The 15,694-nt window shown below is 37.3% G+C and overlaps 1 protein-coding gene across 1 annotated transcript; it reads right to left on the reverse strand.

Annotated features, from left to right (window-relative positions):
- Positions 1-7: 7 nt before the first annotated feature.
- SPC24 (SPC24 component of NDC80 kinetochore complex) lies at positions 8-7,188 on the reverse strand. The gene is made up of 6 exons (XM_070938205.1): positions 7,159-7,188; positions 5,827-6,011; positions 3,657-3,801; positions 1,522-1,614; positions 701-777; positions 8-233 (listed from the first exon to the last, which is right to left on the reverse strand). Exons 2-6 carry the CDS (start codon positions 5,996-5,998, stop codon positions 127-129), a joined length of 594 nt encoding a protein of 197 aa, XP_070794306.1. The 5' UTR covers positions 5,999-6,011; positions 7,159-7,188; the 3' UTR covers positions 8-126.
- Positions 7,189-15,694: the final 8,506 nt, after the last annotated feature.

Here is a 15,694-nt window from a genome sequence, read left to right on the forward strand (position 1 = left end):
GCTTCAGTCTGTATTATTCCATTAATACTCTTCAGTATACTGTTCTGCCAAAAAGTATAACATAGAATGAGCCATTGAATAGGAATATCTACTGTATTATCTACAGTTTGCCAAAAGCTTCTTTATTCACCATGATGTATTCACCAGGTTCCAGAGGTAATCACTGATAAAGCAAGGAGAATGTTGACTACTGTCAAGGTTGATAGATTGAGCAATATCTGGTCCATAATGGGCTGAGAACAAAGAAAATAGTTAAGGAAAAAGTTACCTGAGTTTCTTCCCTGATCCAACCCCCCCGTACCATGGAATGGAACATATCAGGCTCCACAACCAAGAAAGACACATTGAGATTCTTCTAAGCCGGGGGTGTCAAACTCGCGTTATCACATGACTTATTGGGACTTTTTCCCCCTTCGCTAAATCGGGCATGGGCGTGGCCAGTGTATGACGCATCCGGACCACGGGCCATGAGTTTCACAGCTCTGTTCTAAGCAGTTTCCTTTATGTTCCTCACCTATAGAAGAAATCTTTTCGAACTAAAGCAAACTACTTGCACCCTAAAACATAAACTCTGGGATCTATTAGGGAGGAGCTGTCTTCACTCTCTTTCGCCCTCAAACTATTAACAGTGGGGTGTCTTGCTTCTCTGAAATACACTCCCTCTCTCCCGCCCAGGAATCCAGACATTACAGAAGGATACTTCCTTTGATCAGAGGTGGTTCACAAGAATAGTCCCAGTCAATCTGGCAGATCTGATAATAAAGATGTACAAGATACCTGGCAGACATAACAAAACATGAGTTGCTTGTTCTGGTGCAGATCCTATCAATATCTACAACTGCTGAAATCTGTTCATAGGGTATGTTGGCTAATGATTCACAGGCCTCGTGTCAAATGAATCTGGAAAATGCAAAGCAAGGGAAAGCTGGCTGTGCGGTGATTTCCTGGAGTGCTGCTTTGCTTTTTGTTCAAAGCAGGATGTCTCAAAATAGTCAGTATTGATTCCCAAGGGGAGTAGTAGTAGTCTAAAGTAGTTTTTATTAAATTATCTTCACAAAATAAATGTCTGAAAGCTGATGAATATAATCTGAGGTTTCATGAGGGTTGTTGAACTGAGGAGTTTGGGGACCCTGATTAAAAGTCTACTTCTTTTTCCCATTGTCCCATTTAAAAAAAAAAAAAAAGCATGCAAGTGTTCCAAATATACTGCATGCATTAACTAGTTTAAATTGTCCATAAATGTATATTTTTACTAAAGTTCATAACTTCAAAACAAGATTGTCAAACTACATGTATCCCCATGATAAATCAAAAGGAAATTTGGGGGGAGGGGAAAATAACATACATTAACATAGCTTTTTTATGGTTTGATCACCATTTTAATAATTTAGAATGTTTATCTGGCTGTCCAACTCAAATTACTTGCATAAAGGAAATAGATAACCAAGATAGAAGATGAGTAGCCTAGTCTTGTAATTCACCTTTTGCAAATGAGAGAGATTAGGTAAGATCTTTACTCACGTAGCTGACATAGATCTCTCAGCTTCTTCTGTTGCTTTCCATTGCTGCTGCCTGCTTTCTTCTCTCAAAGTCTCCAGTTGTTTTCTTAATTCAGTATATTGTGTGAGTGAAGGAATTCAAGTAATTCTCCAAACTAACAGAGCTCTTAATAATACTCCATCAATAATAGTTTCCATATTGTGGGAAATGATGCTGTGTTACCTGAACCATGTTTCAAAATAAGTGCCTGGAAATCCTTGGTATTTAGGCACCAAAGTACACTTCTGCACCAAATAATCCATTGGTTGTCCCGTTTTCTTTTGCATCAGAATCAAAATCTGAGCAAAAGAGTTAACTGCTCCCAATGAACAAGTACAAACTGCCAAGCCTTTTTGAAGAGGCCATCCATAGAATTGTTCATTGGTTCACTTTTATTTTCAAAATCCAAATTAACTAAAGCAAAATCTAGTTAGTTTATAGAACAACATGTCATTGTTTTCTTGCTCTGAGTAAACTTTATAGATGGCAGGTGTGGTTGGAATCCTGCTCAGAGCACCAATTTTAGAGCGGAGGTGGCGCAGTGGTTAGAGTGCAGTACTGTAGGCTATTTCAGCTTACTGCTAGCTGCAGTTCGGCAGTTCAAATCTCACCGGCTCAAGGTTGACTCAGCCTTCCATCCTTCCAAGGTGGGTAAAATGAGGACCCAAATTGTTGGGGGCAATAGGCTGACTCTGTAAACTGCTTAGAGAGGGCTGTAAAGCACTATGAAGTGGTATATAAGCAATAAGTGCTATTGCTATTACTATTAACAAGCCAGGAAGATTCTTAGACAACATAGTATTCAATGGACAAAAAAATAGAGAGCCCCTGTCAGTCAAGGAGTACATCAATGGAGATGGTTGATGGACTAACTTGCTGACCCCACCTCCCTCCTGCGCTTCCTGCTTCCGTTGTGCTCATCATTTTAACTTCATATTACTGTATTTCCCGTTTATTTTTGTTTTATTCCTTTACTGTTGTTATTTTTACAATTTTATCATTTTTTTCCGTTTTATTGTTGTATACCACCCAGAGTAACCCCACAGCAAAATGGGCACCACATTTAACAAATAAATAATAAATAAATGGCAATCACATGACTGTAGGATGCTGAGACAGTTGTAAATACAGGCTAGACACCAAGTGCCCAAATTGTAATCGGGTTACTTGCACTTACACTATGATCATCAGAATTTTGAAGATCAGTTGTAAATCCCACTCATTCACCTCCACCATAACTGAGTGGCCATTGAGAGGCTGCTTGTAAGTAAGAACTACCTATACTTCTGGTTTCAACATCTTGAGAACTATGCCGACTCTACCATGGAGCATAATAGGACACAATTTCTGTCAAGCCAACAAGACCTTTTCAGATGGCTCAGATGCTGGGCTTCCTGTTCATAGCACCAGAAACACTGAAAAAAAAATTACCCTTAATCCCAAAATAGGACAGTACAACCAGAATTTCTTTGAATTCTGGTCATACTGTCCTACCTTGGGATTAAAGGTAATTTTTGTTTACCTTTGAATTCTGGTCACGAGGTGTTCTCAACAACAGAGATAAAAGTTTATAGCTAAGAAACTCACCATGCAGTTTTACACATATTACATCACCTTTTCCTGCATACAGTACTTTATTAGGATAAACAACAGTTGATTTAGGAAAAAACTTGCTGCTTTCTCTAGGAATTTATACTGTAAAAGACAGCAGTATGGACAAAGAGAGCTTGTTTTTGCCTGTGCTTCTTAGCACTTATTCCTTTCTCTGCCAGTACTTTATGCAATATACTTGCTATTATATCAGCTTCTAACTAACAGAGTCATAGAAATGTTAAATCATAAAAAACCAGACACATCACTAATCAAGAAGAGAAGCAACTTAGAACTGAGGAGAAATTTCCTGACAGTTAGAACAATTAATCAGTGGAACAACTTGCCTCCAGAAATTGTGAATGCTCCAACACTGGACATTTTAAAGAAGAGACTAGATAACCATTTGTCTGAAGTTCCTGCCTAAGCAGGGGGTTGGACTAGAAGACCTCCAAGGTCCTGTCCAACTCTGTTATTTTATTTTATTCTATTCTAATTCCTCACCAGAAGCCAACATGAAAGGATATTTAGTGTTGATCCTCAATTTTTCATCCTTTTCATTTGTCTGAAGCAATTCTTCTTCAATTTCCTGCAGCTTTTGGATACTCGCCTTCAACTCCTCTTCCCTGTCAGAAAGTCTCTGTGCCACTTTCTCCTCAGTAATCATGAGCTCTGTAGTGAAAGCAGAATACAGTATATATCCAGTTAAAATATAACTGGTTAACAAAACTGAGTTTTCAGCATTAGTTTTCTTTCTCATCATCTATTAAAATACTCAACAAATTTCTACAAATTCTCTCATTAGACTGGGCCTTAGTTTAATTGCAGCCAATGATTTTTGAAATACTTTTATCAGTTTTCTTCAATTTGATGATCTCCAAACATACTAAAATTTCTCATAATCCTTGCTAGAATAGCAACAATTCATTAATTTGACAACCCTAGTTTGGGGAAAATAATCCATAAAATATACAACAGGGATGTGCAGTATGCACTATGCAAAACCATTCTCTTTAAAGAATAGTTGGTTTCAAACAACCCATATCCAAGTTAAAATATATCAGTTTGATTTATGTGACAAAATGGATCTTGTTTACAATGGAAATTAAAATGAAGATTTCCGGCATGAGGGAATAGTAAAAAAAACAAACAAAGTGGATAATTTATTTGATGGTAAAGTTTGCAGTGATGATAATGGGAATGGGGAAAGAAATGAAAAATGAAAAGGATGTGAGAAATGAATGACCATTATTATTTGGTGGTTATTCATTATTCATTGGTTATTCAGCTGCATAATCATTGTTATATTAGGAGGTTCCGTGGTGCTTCCTATAGACATCAATGGCTGCCTTCTCTGCTCTTTTATTACATGGAGATCAGTAGCAGTTCAGAGTGGGAAGGAAAGGCATGGGAAAACCAGTCAGATAATAGATGCTGAGAGCTGCAAAATTGGTAATGGTGGAAGCATGAAGAATTATCTTTTTTCTGAATAAACCAAGGCAACATACACCAGCCTTGCACTATTTGCCCCATAATATCTGTCAGGGATGTTCCTACAGGTTTTATTAAATTGAAAGAGGGAACAACTAAAACTTTCCAACTTTTTCCTTGCCAAACTGTGACCATTTCAAAACAGTAGAATTTCCAAAACTACAATTTGATTCATGTTTAAAACAACATATTTTCTCCACTGAGTACATAGCTGTAATCCAAATTCAATGGGCTATAGGAGAGAACTGGAATACTAAAAAAAGGTCAAATATGCATCTCCAGATCAATTTAGTCTTTGAGTTTAGCAAATGTGAGAATGGGTAAAATGTGGCCCTTTAGCTTACTTTTAATCCTCTACCATGCTCAGTTTTAACTCTTTGACTTGAATTCTTAGTAAACTTTAAAAAAAAAAAGATGTAAATCTTTTTAACCTAGTAATATATATTTCAAATATGTTAGATTTTAATTATATATGTGACTGCTTACAGATATCAAAGTAAGGCTGTTCTATTTTCAACATACGAGACTTCCAAAGTTTTCCAAAGTAGTATAAAATTTAATTTTATCTCTGATCATCACTGGAGGTTCTTAAGAAGAGACTGGACAGTCATTTGTCTGAAATGGTATAGGGTCTCCTGCTTGAGCAGGGGGCTAGACTAGAAGACCTCCAAGATCCTTTCCAGCTCTATTCTGATTAATTTGACCTTTATTATAACAAATGTTGCAAATCACAATATATTTTAAAACAATAAATTTTAAGCAGGATGTGTGTGTGTGTGTGTGTGTGTGTGTGTGTGTGTGTGTGTGTGTGTGTAAAACCAGTGGCTTGTCATTGGTTGCACTATTACTGTCAAAATAATTTAAAATGAGCATAGAACCAGAAAATTGAGCTGTGATCCTAATTACCTTAGTATATTTTATTTTATTTAAATGCCATCTAATATCACACAGCTTTAGTGATATTGGATTTAAATCCTTACTGTTTTGTCAGTCTATTGCAATGATCCTAACTTTACTTCCATTTTTTAAAAATAACTCTTCATACTAAACAATTTCCTACTTTTTAAAAATGCCACACAATTTACATGGAGGTTAGGCAAGCCCTGCTCAATTATCAGTGGTTAAGTTTAAATTTTCCTCCTTAAATGACAAAAGAACCAACAAAGACTTGACTGCAGTGTTAAGTCAGGAAAAGCCAAAAAGTACCTTTGATCAGCTGTTTTGTGGTCTTCTGAGTATTCAAGAGTTTGTCAATCATTTGATCCTGTCGGGACAGATTGTGCTTCAGCATGTCCACTGCCTTGCCTTCTGTCAGCAGTTTGAGCAGCTCCCTTCTCACTTTTTCCATATCTTCAATTCGTTCACTGACAGCAGCCATTGCAAGTGCTAAGCTAAGAGAAGAATCCTCATGTTTGAGGGAATCTTAGTAAGGCATGGTTCCTTAGGAAAGAAAAGTGAATACCTAGCAAGTTTATACCTGAAACCCAGCAGATACAGGGACCATAAGCCCTTTATTACAAAAGGCAATCCTTTATTTCAGAAAGTTGTCCATTAAGTTAATCATTTATTTTCTTGGTTTTGCTCTGGATTTTTTGTTTGTAAAACAAAGCTATAAAAACACTTTTTTATGATCCTCTCTCATGTTTTGTCCCTTTTTCAGGTCTATATTTTATGTTTTCCAAGAAAATATGCCTCACTCTAGGATAGTATAATGGTTAAGGTGCTGAATAGCTTTTACGTGTCCTCCATCTTCTTCACTGATGGAAACTCACTGGGTGACTTTGGACTGCCATTCTCTCTACCTACCTACCTCAAAAGATTGCTGTGGTCAATAAATGCAGAATAGGATGCTATGTGCACCTTTTCCTCTTTGGAACAAAAGATGGGATATACAGGCAGCCCTTGACTTACAACCATCCGTTTAGTGACTGTTTGAAGTTACAACAGCATTGAAAAAAGTGACTTATGACCATTTTTTTCACTCTTCGACCATTACAGCATTCCCTTAGTCAGGTGATCAAAATTTGGACACTTGCAGTGTTTCAGGATCATGTGATCACCTTTTGTGACCTTTTGACAAGCCGTCAATGGGGAAGCCAGAGTCTCTTAAGCACCATGTTACTAACTGAACAATTGCAGTGATTCACTTAACAACTGTCTTGCTTAGGAACAGAATTTTTGGGCTCAATTGTGGTCGTAAGTAGAGGACTACCTGTAAAGGGCAGCAGGACTGCTAGTTCTGAAGAAAAAATGGGATATATTAACCAACCAACCAAAACAAGTTAAAAAGGGACTTCTTATATTTAAAACAAAGTATGATATAACTACAATAGCACAAGATATGAAAAAGGCTAAGCAGGCAAGCGAGCTCCTTATTGACATGCACTTCCAATACAGCGCTAAAGCCGACTTTTGGGCAATTAATACAAGCTCCGAGCGACGGTTTCCCTCTCCCGGACTTCGAAAGCGTGTACGTGAGAATCCATATCATGCAACTGCCCACCTTCGCCACTCGAGCGCGAGCCCTCCACTCCTTACCCAATGCCGCCGACCCAGGCGAATCCAATCCTGGCGCCCTTAAACCTGTTAGGAATACGCCACTTCTATTGGTTGCCGTCAAGATCTGCAGGGCCCTGATTGGTCACCTGCATCATGTGCCCCCCCAAATGGACGCGTTCAAAAAATTCTATTCCGCATGCGCAATCCGCCACTGTCTTGCAGGCTTTCCCAGGTTTCCAAGAAATAGGAAAGTTAAGAGATGCGCACTGCTGCAATTTTTTTTCGACGCTCCCATTTGAACGCGGAGCGGGTTTTCTCACGCTGATATGAGGATGTAGTTCATCTTCTGTAGAGATTATAACAGTCTTAATCTTGAAAAGGAGGAAAATCTATAGCGATTTTCATTTTTTTCGCTGAACTGTGTCTGTTGAACATTTTCATACTTCTGCCTCCTAACAGTATCATTCACGCATGTGCTTAACGACTTTTCCCCGCCCACTTCGTGCGCATGCGCCTACTAGTCTCATCTTCCCCTCTCAGCAAATGGGTTATTTTGAAAGGAAGAGGAAAGGTGTGCTCTGTCGTTTAACAGACGACAGAGGGCGCCACTTCACCTCACGGATCTGCTGTCTAAAAGCTTAAAACAGCACTTAAAAGGAGAGACGGTCTTGCATAAATTTTGCATATCCCCAGCTATGTGTATAGATAACAAATTAGAAAGAATCCTGGTAACCCAGTATGCCTTTATCGTACGAAGAAAAGGCTACGATTAGATTATCTATTTGGCTGCTTAGTTTTCATAACTATAATTTTTATATTTAAAAAATAATTTCAAATAACACAACATGGCCATAATAAACAATGTATACAATGATGGTATATCATGAATGCTAAAAAGTGCTGGATAATTCTAGCTGTTGGAATGGGCAGTTCTTCAGCAAGAGGGCACCTTTAAACTGAAATTTATTTTCATGGGTTCTTTATTTATATAGTGCTTTTATCTTACCTTTACAGTAGCAATAGTTAATAGGCAATTTATTTAGTAACCAAATTATTTGCTGATCATTTTGAGGGGCCAAGTATAAAACCGTAATATAGTTTCCTCTCATACACATATGGGACTGTAATCCAATTAACTATCTTATGAATTATTAAATAAAAATATCTTTTAATTATCTATGGAGATTCTCAGTCATACAGGTCATGGTTGTTCTAAAAGGTTTTTTTTTTCCAAAAAGCAACTGGATTTTTTTTTCCTTTGAAAACGTTTCACTTCTCATGCAAGAAGCTTCAAAAGTGAAGAAGCTTCTTGGGTGAGAAGCAAAATATTTTCAAAAGGAAAATCAAGAAAGTTCAGTTGCCTTTTGGAAAAAGCACCTTTAGGTCTATTTATTTATATATTTATATATATTTACGATTCTGTCTGAGCCAAGGTGTAAAAGCTATCTGAAGAAGTGTCCATTAGCTTCATGTTTTTTTAAAAAAAATTAAATTTTTTTAAAAAAAATTATCCTGTAATCTACAATTACTACATTGCAAAAAAACATATGGACTACACATCTCGACCAGGGCAAAGCAATAGACAGAGTTTACATAGACTTCTGTAAAGCTTTTGATTCAGTGGTACATGACAAATTACTTCTAAAACTAAAATTCTATGGCATTTCTGGAATCTTACATAAATGGATAGCTGCCTTCCTGTCAAACAGACAAGTGGTCAAAATAGGAAGCACTGTATCAAATCCTGTACATGTTAATAGCAGTGTTCCCCAAGGCAGTGTCTTAGGTCCAACACTCTTCATACTTTACATAAATGACCTTTGTGATCATATTAAAAGCAACTGTGTTCTCTTCGCTGATGATGTTAAACTATTCAACACCACCGACAATGCAACTACCCTTCAAAAAGACCTTGACTATGTGTCAGATTGGTCTAACAAGTGGCAATTTCAAATATCAACCAACAAATGCTCTGTCTTGCACACTGGCAAAAAAAATCAAAACATAAAATACAAATTAGATGGACATGACCTTGTAGATGACCCTCACTCTGTCAAGGACCTTGGAGTACTCATTTCTAATGATCTAAGTGCCAGAGCCCACTGTAACAACATTGCCAAAAAGGCATTAAGAGTTGTTAACCTAATCTTGCGTAGCTTCTTCTCTGGTAATGTTGTACTACTAACTAGAGCATACAAAACATTTGATAGACCAATTCTTGAATACAGCTCATCTGTCTGGAAACTGCACTGCATATCGGACGTAAATACAATTGAGAGAGTCCAGAGATATTTTACAAGAAGAGTCCTCCATTCCTCTAACCGCAATAAAATACCTTATGCCACCAGACTTCAAATTTTGGGCTTAGACAACTTTGAACTACACAGACTTCAGTCTGACCTAAGCATAGTACAAAAAATTATCTGCCACAATGTACTTCCTGTCAATGACTCCTTCAGCTTCAACCACAACAATACATGAGCAAATAATAGATACAAACCAGGGGTGGGTTCTAAATTTTTTTACTACCGGTTCTGTGGGTGTGGCTTATTTTGTGGGCGTGGTTTCATGGTCATCTGACAATTCCTTAGGATTTAGCAGAGGTGTCTACCAGGCTTTTAACTGCTTGCAGAGCCGTACCAGTCTACCCATTTGTTTTTGGAGCATTCTGGTCTAACTATTTGTTTTTGGAGCGTTCTGGTCTATCCATTTGTTTGCACTGGTCTACCACCACACTGCCTTTTACCACTGATCAGCTGTAGGGCAGCTCTTTGAAATGCTGTGGCAAGAGTTTAAACAGTTTTTTTCCTTCTAGCCGATCAGCTGGGACTCAGGAGGCAGCGAATAGATTGGGGCCAGGGCCAAGTAGAGGTGGTATTTACCGGTTTTCTCTGAACTACTCAAAATTTCCACTACCGGTTCGCAAGAATCGGGGAGAACCGGTAGCAACCCACCACTGATACAAACTCAAGGTATACCGTTCCAAACTCGATTGCAGAAAATATGACTTCAGTAACAGAGTGGTCAATGCCTGGAATGCACTACCTGTAGTTTCTTCCCCAAACCCCCAAAACTTTAACTTTAAACTGTCTACTGTTGACCTCACCCCATTCCTAAGAAATCTGTAAGGGGCGTGCATAAGTGCACCAGTGTGCCTACTTTCCCTGTCCTAATATTCCTTTTTACTTACTCTTTTCATGTATTCAAATTATGTTTATACTTTTACCTGTTATCTTATATATGCTTGACAAAATAAACTTATGACTTATGTAGTTCCCATTATTTGAATCCTATATGTCAGATGTAAATGCCTTATTCTCTAATGTGAAAATAGTATATGAACGGGGTATCAGGGGTTAATTTATTCTTCACTTCTTAATGTATTCATAATTCACCACTCCCTCATCTAGCTCCACCCATTGTATATATAAGGAGCTGTATGCACCCATTTCCTTGCTTCTATCTGTGAATATTCAGTGAATATAGAATGCCTAATGTAAATAAAAGGAGAAATATTTAAACCTTTAACTCTTACTAAATTTATTGAGTCTGATCCTGAAAATATTGCAACAAGCTGGTAGCAGAGGATGGTTAATTGACTCAATAAAAAATTTAAAAATGTCTAAGAGAGATAGGCCCAACACCAGGGCATACAGCAAAGAAATGGAAACGGACCAAGAAATAATCGACGAATCCACAAACGCGATTTCGAGAGAATCCGAAGAATACACCACTGAAGATGAAGAAATAATAGATGGAAATGATGATCGGGAGGAAATCGAAATAGAAAACTACGAACTCAGGTCAGAGATATTAAAACTATTAAAGAGCCAGAAGAATGATGAAAGCCTCATCGCGAACCTCCAAGATATGCTGAAGAACAGCGGAGCAGCGAGAGAGAAGCACATCACTAATGAAAAACCAAAAGACCCAAAAATAGTGAGTGATATGACTGCAGAAAAAAATACTGTGAAGAAGAAAAACGATGATCCCGCGCGAAATTTTGAATGGCAGCCATATTGGTTTCAACAGACCTCCAGGGTGAGCGAAGCAGAGCCAATCAGAAAACTCGATTCAAAATTTCTGGCGCAAAAAACATTACCAGACAACGAAAACGAAAAGGAAGATTCAAACACCTCAGAAGAATCAGAATCGGAAAGTGAAGGTGATTCAACGGATAATCAGATAAAATCAGCAATGAAAACGCTTTTTGCTGCATTTGGGCCAAAACTAAAAATTACCAAAAAGCTAACTAAGAAGCGAGCGAGCAAGCCAATGCCTCAAGACCTACCCGCTGACTACGAGAGCGCCGACGCCTGAACCCAGAGAGCCCTGCCGATACCGCCCCACGCCACAGACCGAAGCAAGCACCAACGCTCTCAAAAGAAGAGGAAGAGCAGCCACCATCGTCAGGACTCCCAAGATCGAGCCAGAGACCGATTCGTCTGAGGAGGAGCAGAACGAGCGAGCCGCAACAACGAGAACCTCTCACGACGACTCCAGGGACGAAATGGACAACGCGCATGCGCAAGACTACGCAGACAGTCCGGGAAGACATGAATTGCTGAGAAGACCGTGCAGGCTCGTTGCGAGCATCCCCACGCCGTTTTGTAACTTTCAGCATTTACGTGACCACGGACTACCTCAGGTTGTAAGTAATGGACCTAATAATGTCGGAAATTTACCCAGTGACTTCCCAAAGCTGAGGATAGATGGCATTAATTTACAAGAATGGTATCAGCAGCTCCAGGTTGTCTTTATGAAAGAAAACTTACTGTTCTTTATCACTAGTCCCCCAAAAAGACCTTGGACTCTAAAATTAGACTGTTTACACCATAGAGCATTTTTCTTATTAATTTCTAGTGTATCTCCTGCAATGTATCACAGCATTAAGCAAAATCTGACTGTTTCAGAAATTATTCAATGCATGTTCAATTTGTTTCACAGTGACAGTGTAGCTACCACCACAAGGTTGTCTAAAGATTTCTTTTCATCTAGGATAAAACCAGGGGTTTCCATAAGTGAGCACTTAATATCTTTAAACAAAATAAGAGCTGAACTGCATTTAAGGGGGGAGGTGATTTCAGACCAAACAATGAAAAGTGTTATCATCAACTCACTTGACCCATCATGGGATAATTATATGTCACACTTAGACACAATCAATCTAGGATACTTATCCATAGAAAGTCTATCCAATAAGTTAATAGCAGAAGACAATTCAAGAAGGAATCGTTCTAACAATCACATAGAACACAAACCATATAGAAAAGTAGCTTTTCAAGAAAAATATAATGAGACATTTAGATGTCACAACTGTGGATCCAGGGAACACAATAGAAGAGATTGCCCCAAAATTTCAAAAGAAAGACATAGGTCAGAATACAGAAACAAATACAATTATAGACAGTCTTCCATGGATAGACATAGATATAGAAGCCCACCAAATTACAAAGAGAATAGAGGGGGCAGAGATAATTCAAAGGATAGAAAATCTGGTTCACTGAATGGATTAAATAAACAAGACAACATTAACATACAGCAGAATGAGAACAATAATTGGCTTATTGATTCTGGAGCAACTAATCACACCACTAATAACAAAAATATATTATCTTCATTTGTAGAAGATAAATTTGTAATAAAGGTAGCTAACCAAGAAAAGGTTCAAGTATTAGGTAGAGGGAATGTAACCTTACCTGGCCTAGGAAAAATAGAGGGGGTATTACTAATACCCGAAATACCTCATAACATACTAAGTGCCATAAAACTAAGCAGGGATTCTGATATTAACATTGCTTTTTCTAAAGGAAAAGCGACTTTGGAGAAAAATAAGATAGATATAGGCACTGTGATGATTAAAGGAGGCCTACCTTATCTAATAACAAAGGAAAAATGGTTGCACAACATTGATTCAAATATGGAAGATTGTATTGAAGTAGATGATGAAAACATTAGCAACAGTGACAATGATGAATGTAAAATATCTCATGATCACAAAGATGCACATAATGAAAAAAAAACAAAAATAGGTAAGCCAATTCATGATGAGTGTGCTCACATCTTACATAGGAAGTTAGGACATGCCAGTTTTCCTGTAGTACAAAAAATGACTGAACACGCAGAAGGTGTTAAAATAAAAAATTGTGAAAACTATTTGGAATGCTCAGTATGTAAATCTACAAAACTAAAAACTAGCCCCAGGCCAAGAAAATCAACTAGGTCAACCAACAAAATTTTTGATTTAGTACACATGGACTTAGTTGGTCCACTAACTCCATCAATCACTTATAGAAAACGTTACTTCTTGACCATAGTGGACGATTATAGTCGCTATGGATTTGTTTATACATTAAAACACAAAGATGAAACCTTTCAGAAATTTAAAGAATTTTATAAACGCATAGAAACACAACACAACATCAAAATAAAACAAATCATGACAGATAGGGGATGTGAATTCATGTCTAAAGAATTCTCCCAATGGCTGAAGGACAAAGGAATGTTACATTACACATCTAGTCCATTTTCTGCGTTTCAGAACGGGATTGCAGAGAGGAAGAACTCAACATTACAAACCATGATTAGATGCACATTGGAAGATGCTGGCTTAAGCAAACAATTCTGGTCAGAAGCCCTACATTATTCCAATTACACACAGAATAGAACCTGGTCCAGCATTGTAAATAAGACACCATATGAAGTGATGTATAATAGGAAACCAAAATTGGCACACATGCACATATTTGGAGTCACTGCAGACGTACACATACCTAAGCAATTAAGAAGAAAGGGAGAAAACGTGTCCAGAAGACTCAGATTTATGGGATATGAGACAGGCACTAAAGGGTACAGATTCATTGATAATAATAACAAATTTATAGTTTCCAGAACAGCTGTGTTCCATGAGCAGGCCAACTGGTCTAAAATACATCTTAATGAAATATTTCCAAGTAACAACAAAGATTCAAAATCTCAAGAGAAAGGGACTATAGAAAAGCAAAATAACAACAAACATAGAAACAAAACCAAAACATGGACAAATAGCCAACACAAAATAAAGACAGATACACTAACAAAAAAGGAAGCAAGATATTTGCATGATAATAATAGTAAACCTGAAAAAACAATTAGAAACACCAGAAATCAGATGCCAAATAAATACAAGGATTACATAATGCATATGGATGGTGAGTCAACGACACCTAATACATATGAGGAAGTGTTAAAACTTCCTCGTAAAGAAAAATAAAAATGGGAATTAGCAATGAAAAAAGAGATGGAAAGTTTACAAGGATTAAACGTATTTACACCTGCAATTGCACCAAAAGACAAAACAATTATTGGTACTAGGTGGATATATAAGATTAAAAACTTAGAGGGAGGTAATACTCTATACAAAGCTAGACTAGTTGCACAAGGTTATGCACAGAAATATCCGGAGGACTATACTGACACATATTCCCCCACAGTAAGAACTGAGAGTGTCAAAACAGCTCTAGTAGTAGCATCAGCACTCAATCTCGATGTATTCCAATATGACATACAGACTGCGTATCTACACGCAAAACTAGATAAGGAAATATATGTAAGAGCACCTCACAGTCAATACACAAACAGGAATGAGACTTGGTTGTTAAACAAGAGTTTATACGGGTTAAAACAATCTGGTAAACGATGGTATGATTGTTTAGTAAAAGTACTTAAAACTATGGACTTCAATGCTACTACCGCTGATAACTGTTTCTTTGTCAAAAAAGGTGATGATTACATAGAGTTTGTATTGATCTATGTGGATGACATTTTATACATAGGTAAACATAAAGAGAGAAGAGAAACATTTGTAACTAAGCTAAATGAACATTTCTCATTGAAATCTTTAGGCAAAGTAAATAAGTATCTTGGTGTTCAAATTAATAAGACTAAAAGAGGATTCAAACTTACTCAGAGAGATAAGATCATAGAGCTCTTAAACAAATGCAATCTAAGTGATGCCAAACCTTGTGATACTCCTATGCAGACTGACTTTCTAAGAAATGCTGATGAATCATCCCCTGAATTCAAAGATAACACGTTTTATAGATCAGTCATAGGTTCACTTCTTTATATCTCTAATTGGACAAGACCTGATATCGCTTTACCCCTCAATTTATTATCCAGACATGTCAGCAAGCCAACAATGTACCACTGGGAAGCTGTTAAAAGGATACTAAGATATCTGAAAAATACATTAGACTTTTGTTTAATGTTAGAACCTAACAATAATAAAGAACCAAACCTCACATGTTACGCAGATGCGGATTGGGCTGGAGACACCTCATGTAGAAAAAGTACATCTGGTTATATATTCCTCCTAAATGACTGTCCAGTTTACTGGTACACTGGTAAACAAGAATTAGTGGCCACTTCAACGACAGAAGCAGAATATGTTTGTTTATCTAAAGCTGCAAATAACCTTGTATGGTTTAATGATTTAATTTCAGATGTTTGGAAAAAACCTGCTTTACCTTTTGTTATGCATGAAGACAATAAAGCAGCTATTGAAATATCTAGATCTGACGCCATTGGACAAAGG

The sequence above is a fragment of the Pituophis catenifer genome, unplaced genomic scaffold (assembly GCF_029215685.1).
Source record: "Pituophis catenifer annectens isolate HBS135680 unplaced genomic scaffold, rPitCat1.0.hap2 SCAF_2, whole genome shotgun sequence".
In the NCBI taxonomy this organism is placed as follows: Eukaryota; Metazoa; Chordata; class Lepidosauria; order Squamata; family Colubridae; genus Pituophis; species Pituophis catenifer.

Coding starts and splice junctions, on each gene's coding strand:
- SPC24 (XM_070938205.1), bottom strand. CDS start 5,998: ATGGCTGCTGTCAGTGAACGAATTGAAGATATGGAAAAAGTGAGAAGG. Junction 1,615..3,656: donor AAATTGAGGATCAACACTAA/ATATCCTTTCAT, acceptor CACACAATATAC/TGAATTAAGAAAACAACTGG. Junction 234..700: donor ACCACCTCTGATCAAAGGAA/GTATCCTTCTGT, acceptor CTTTGTTCTCAG/CCCATTATGGACCAGATATT.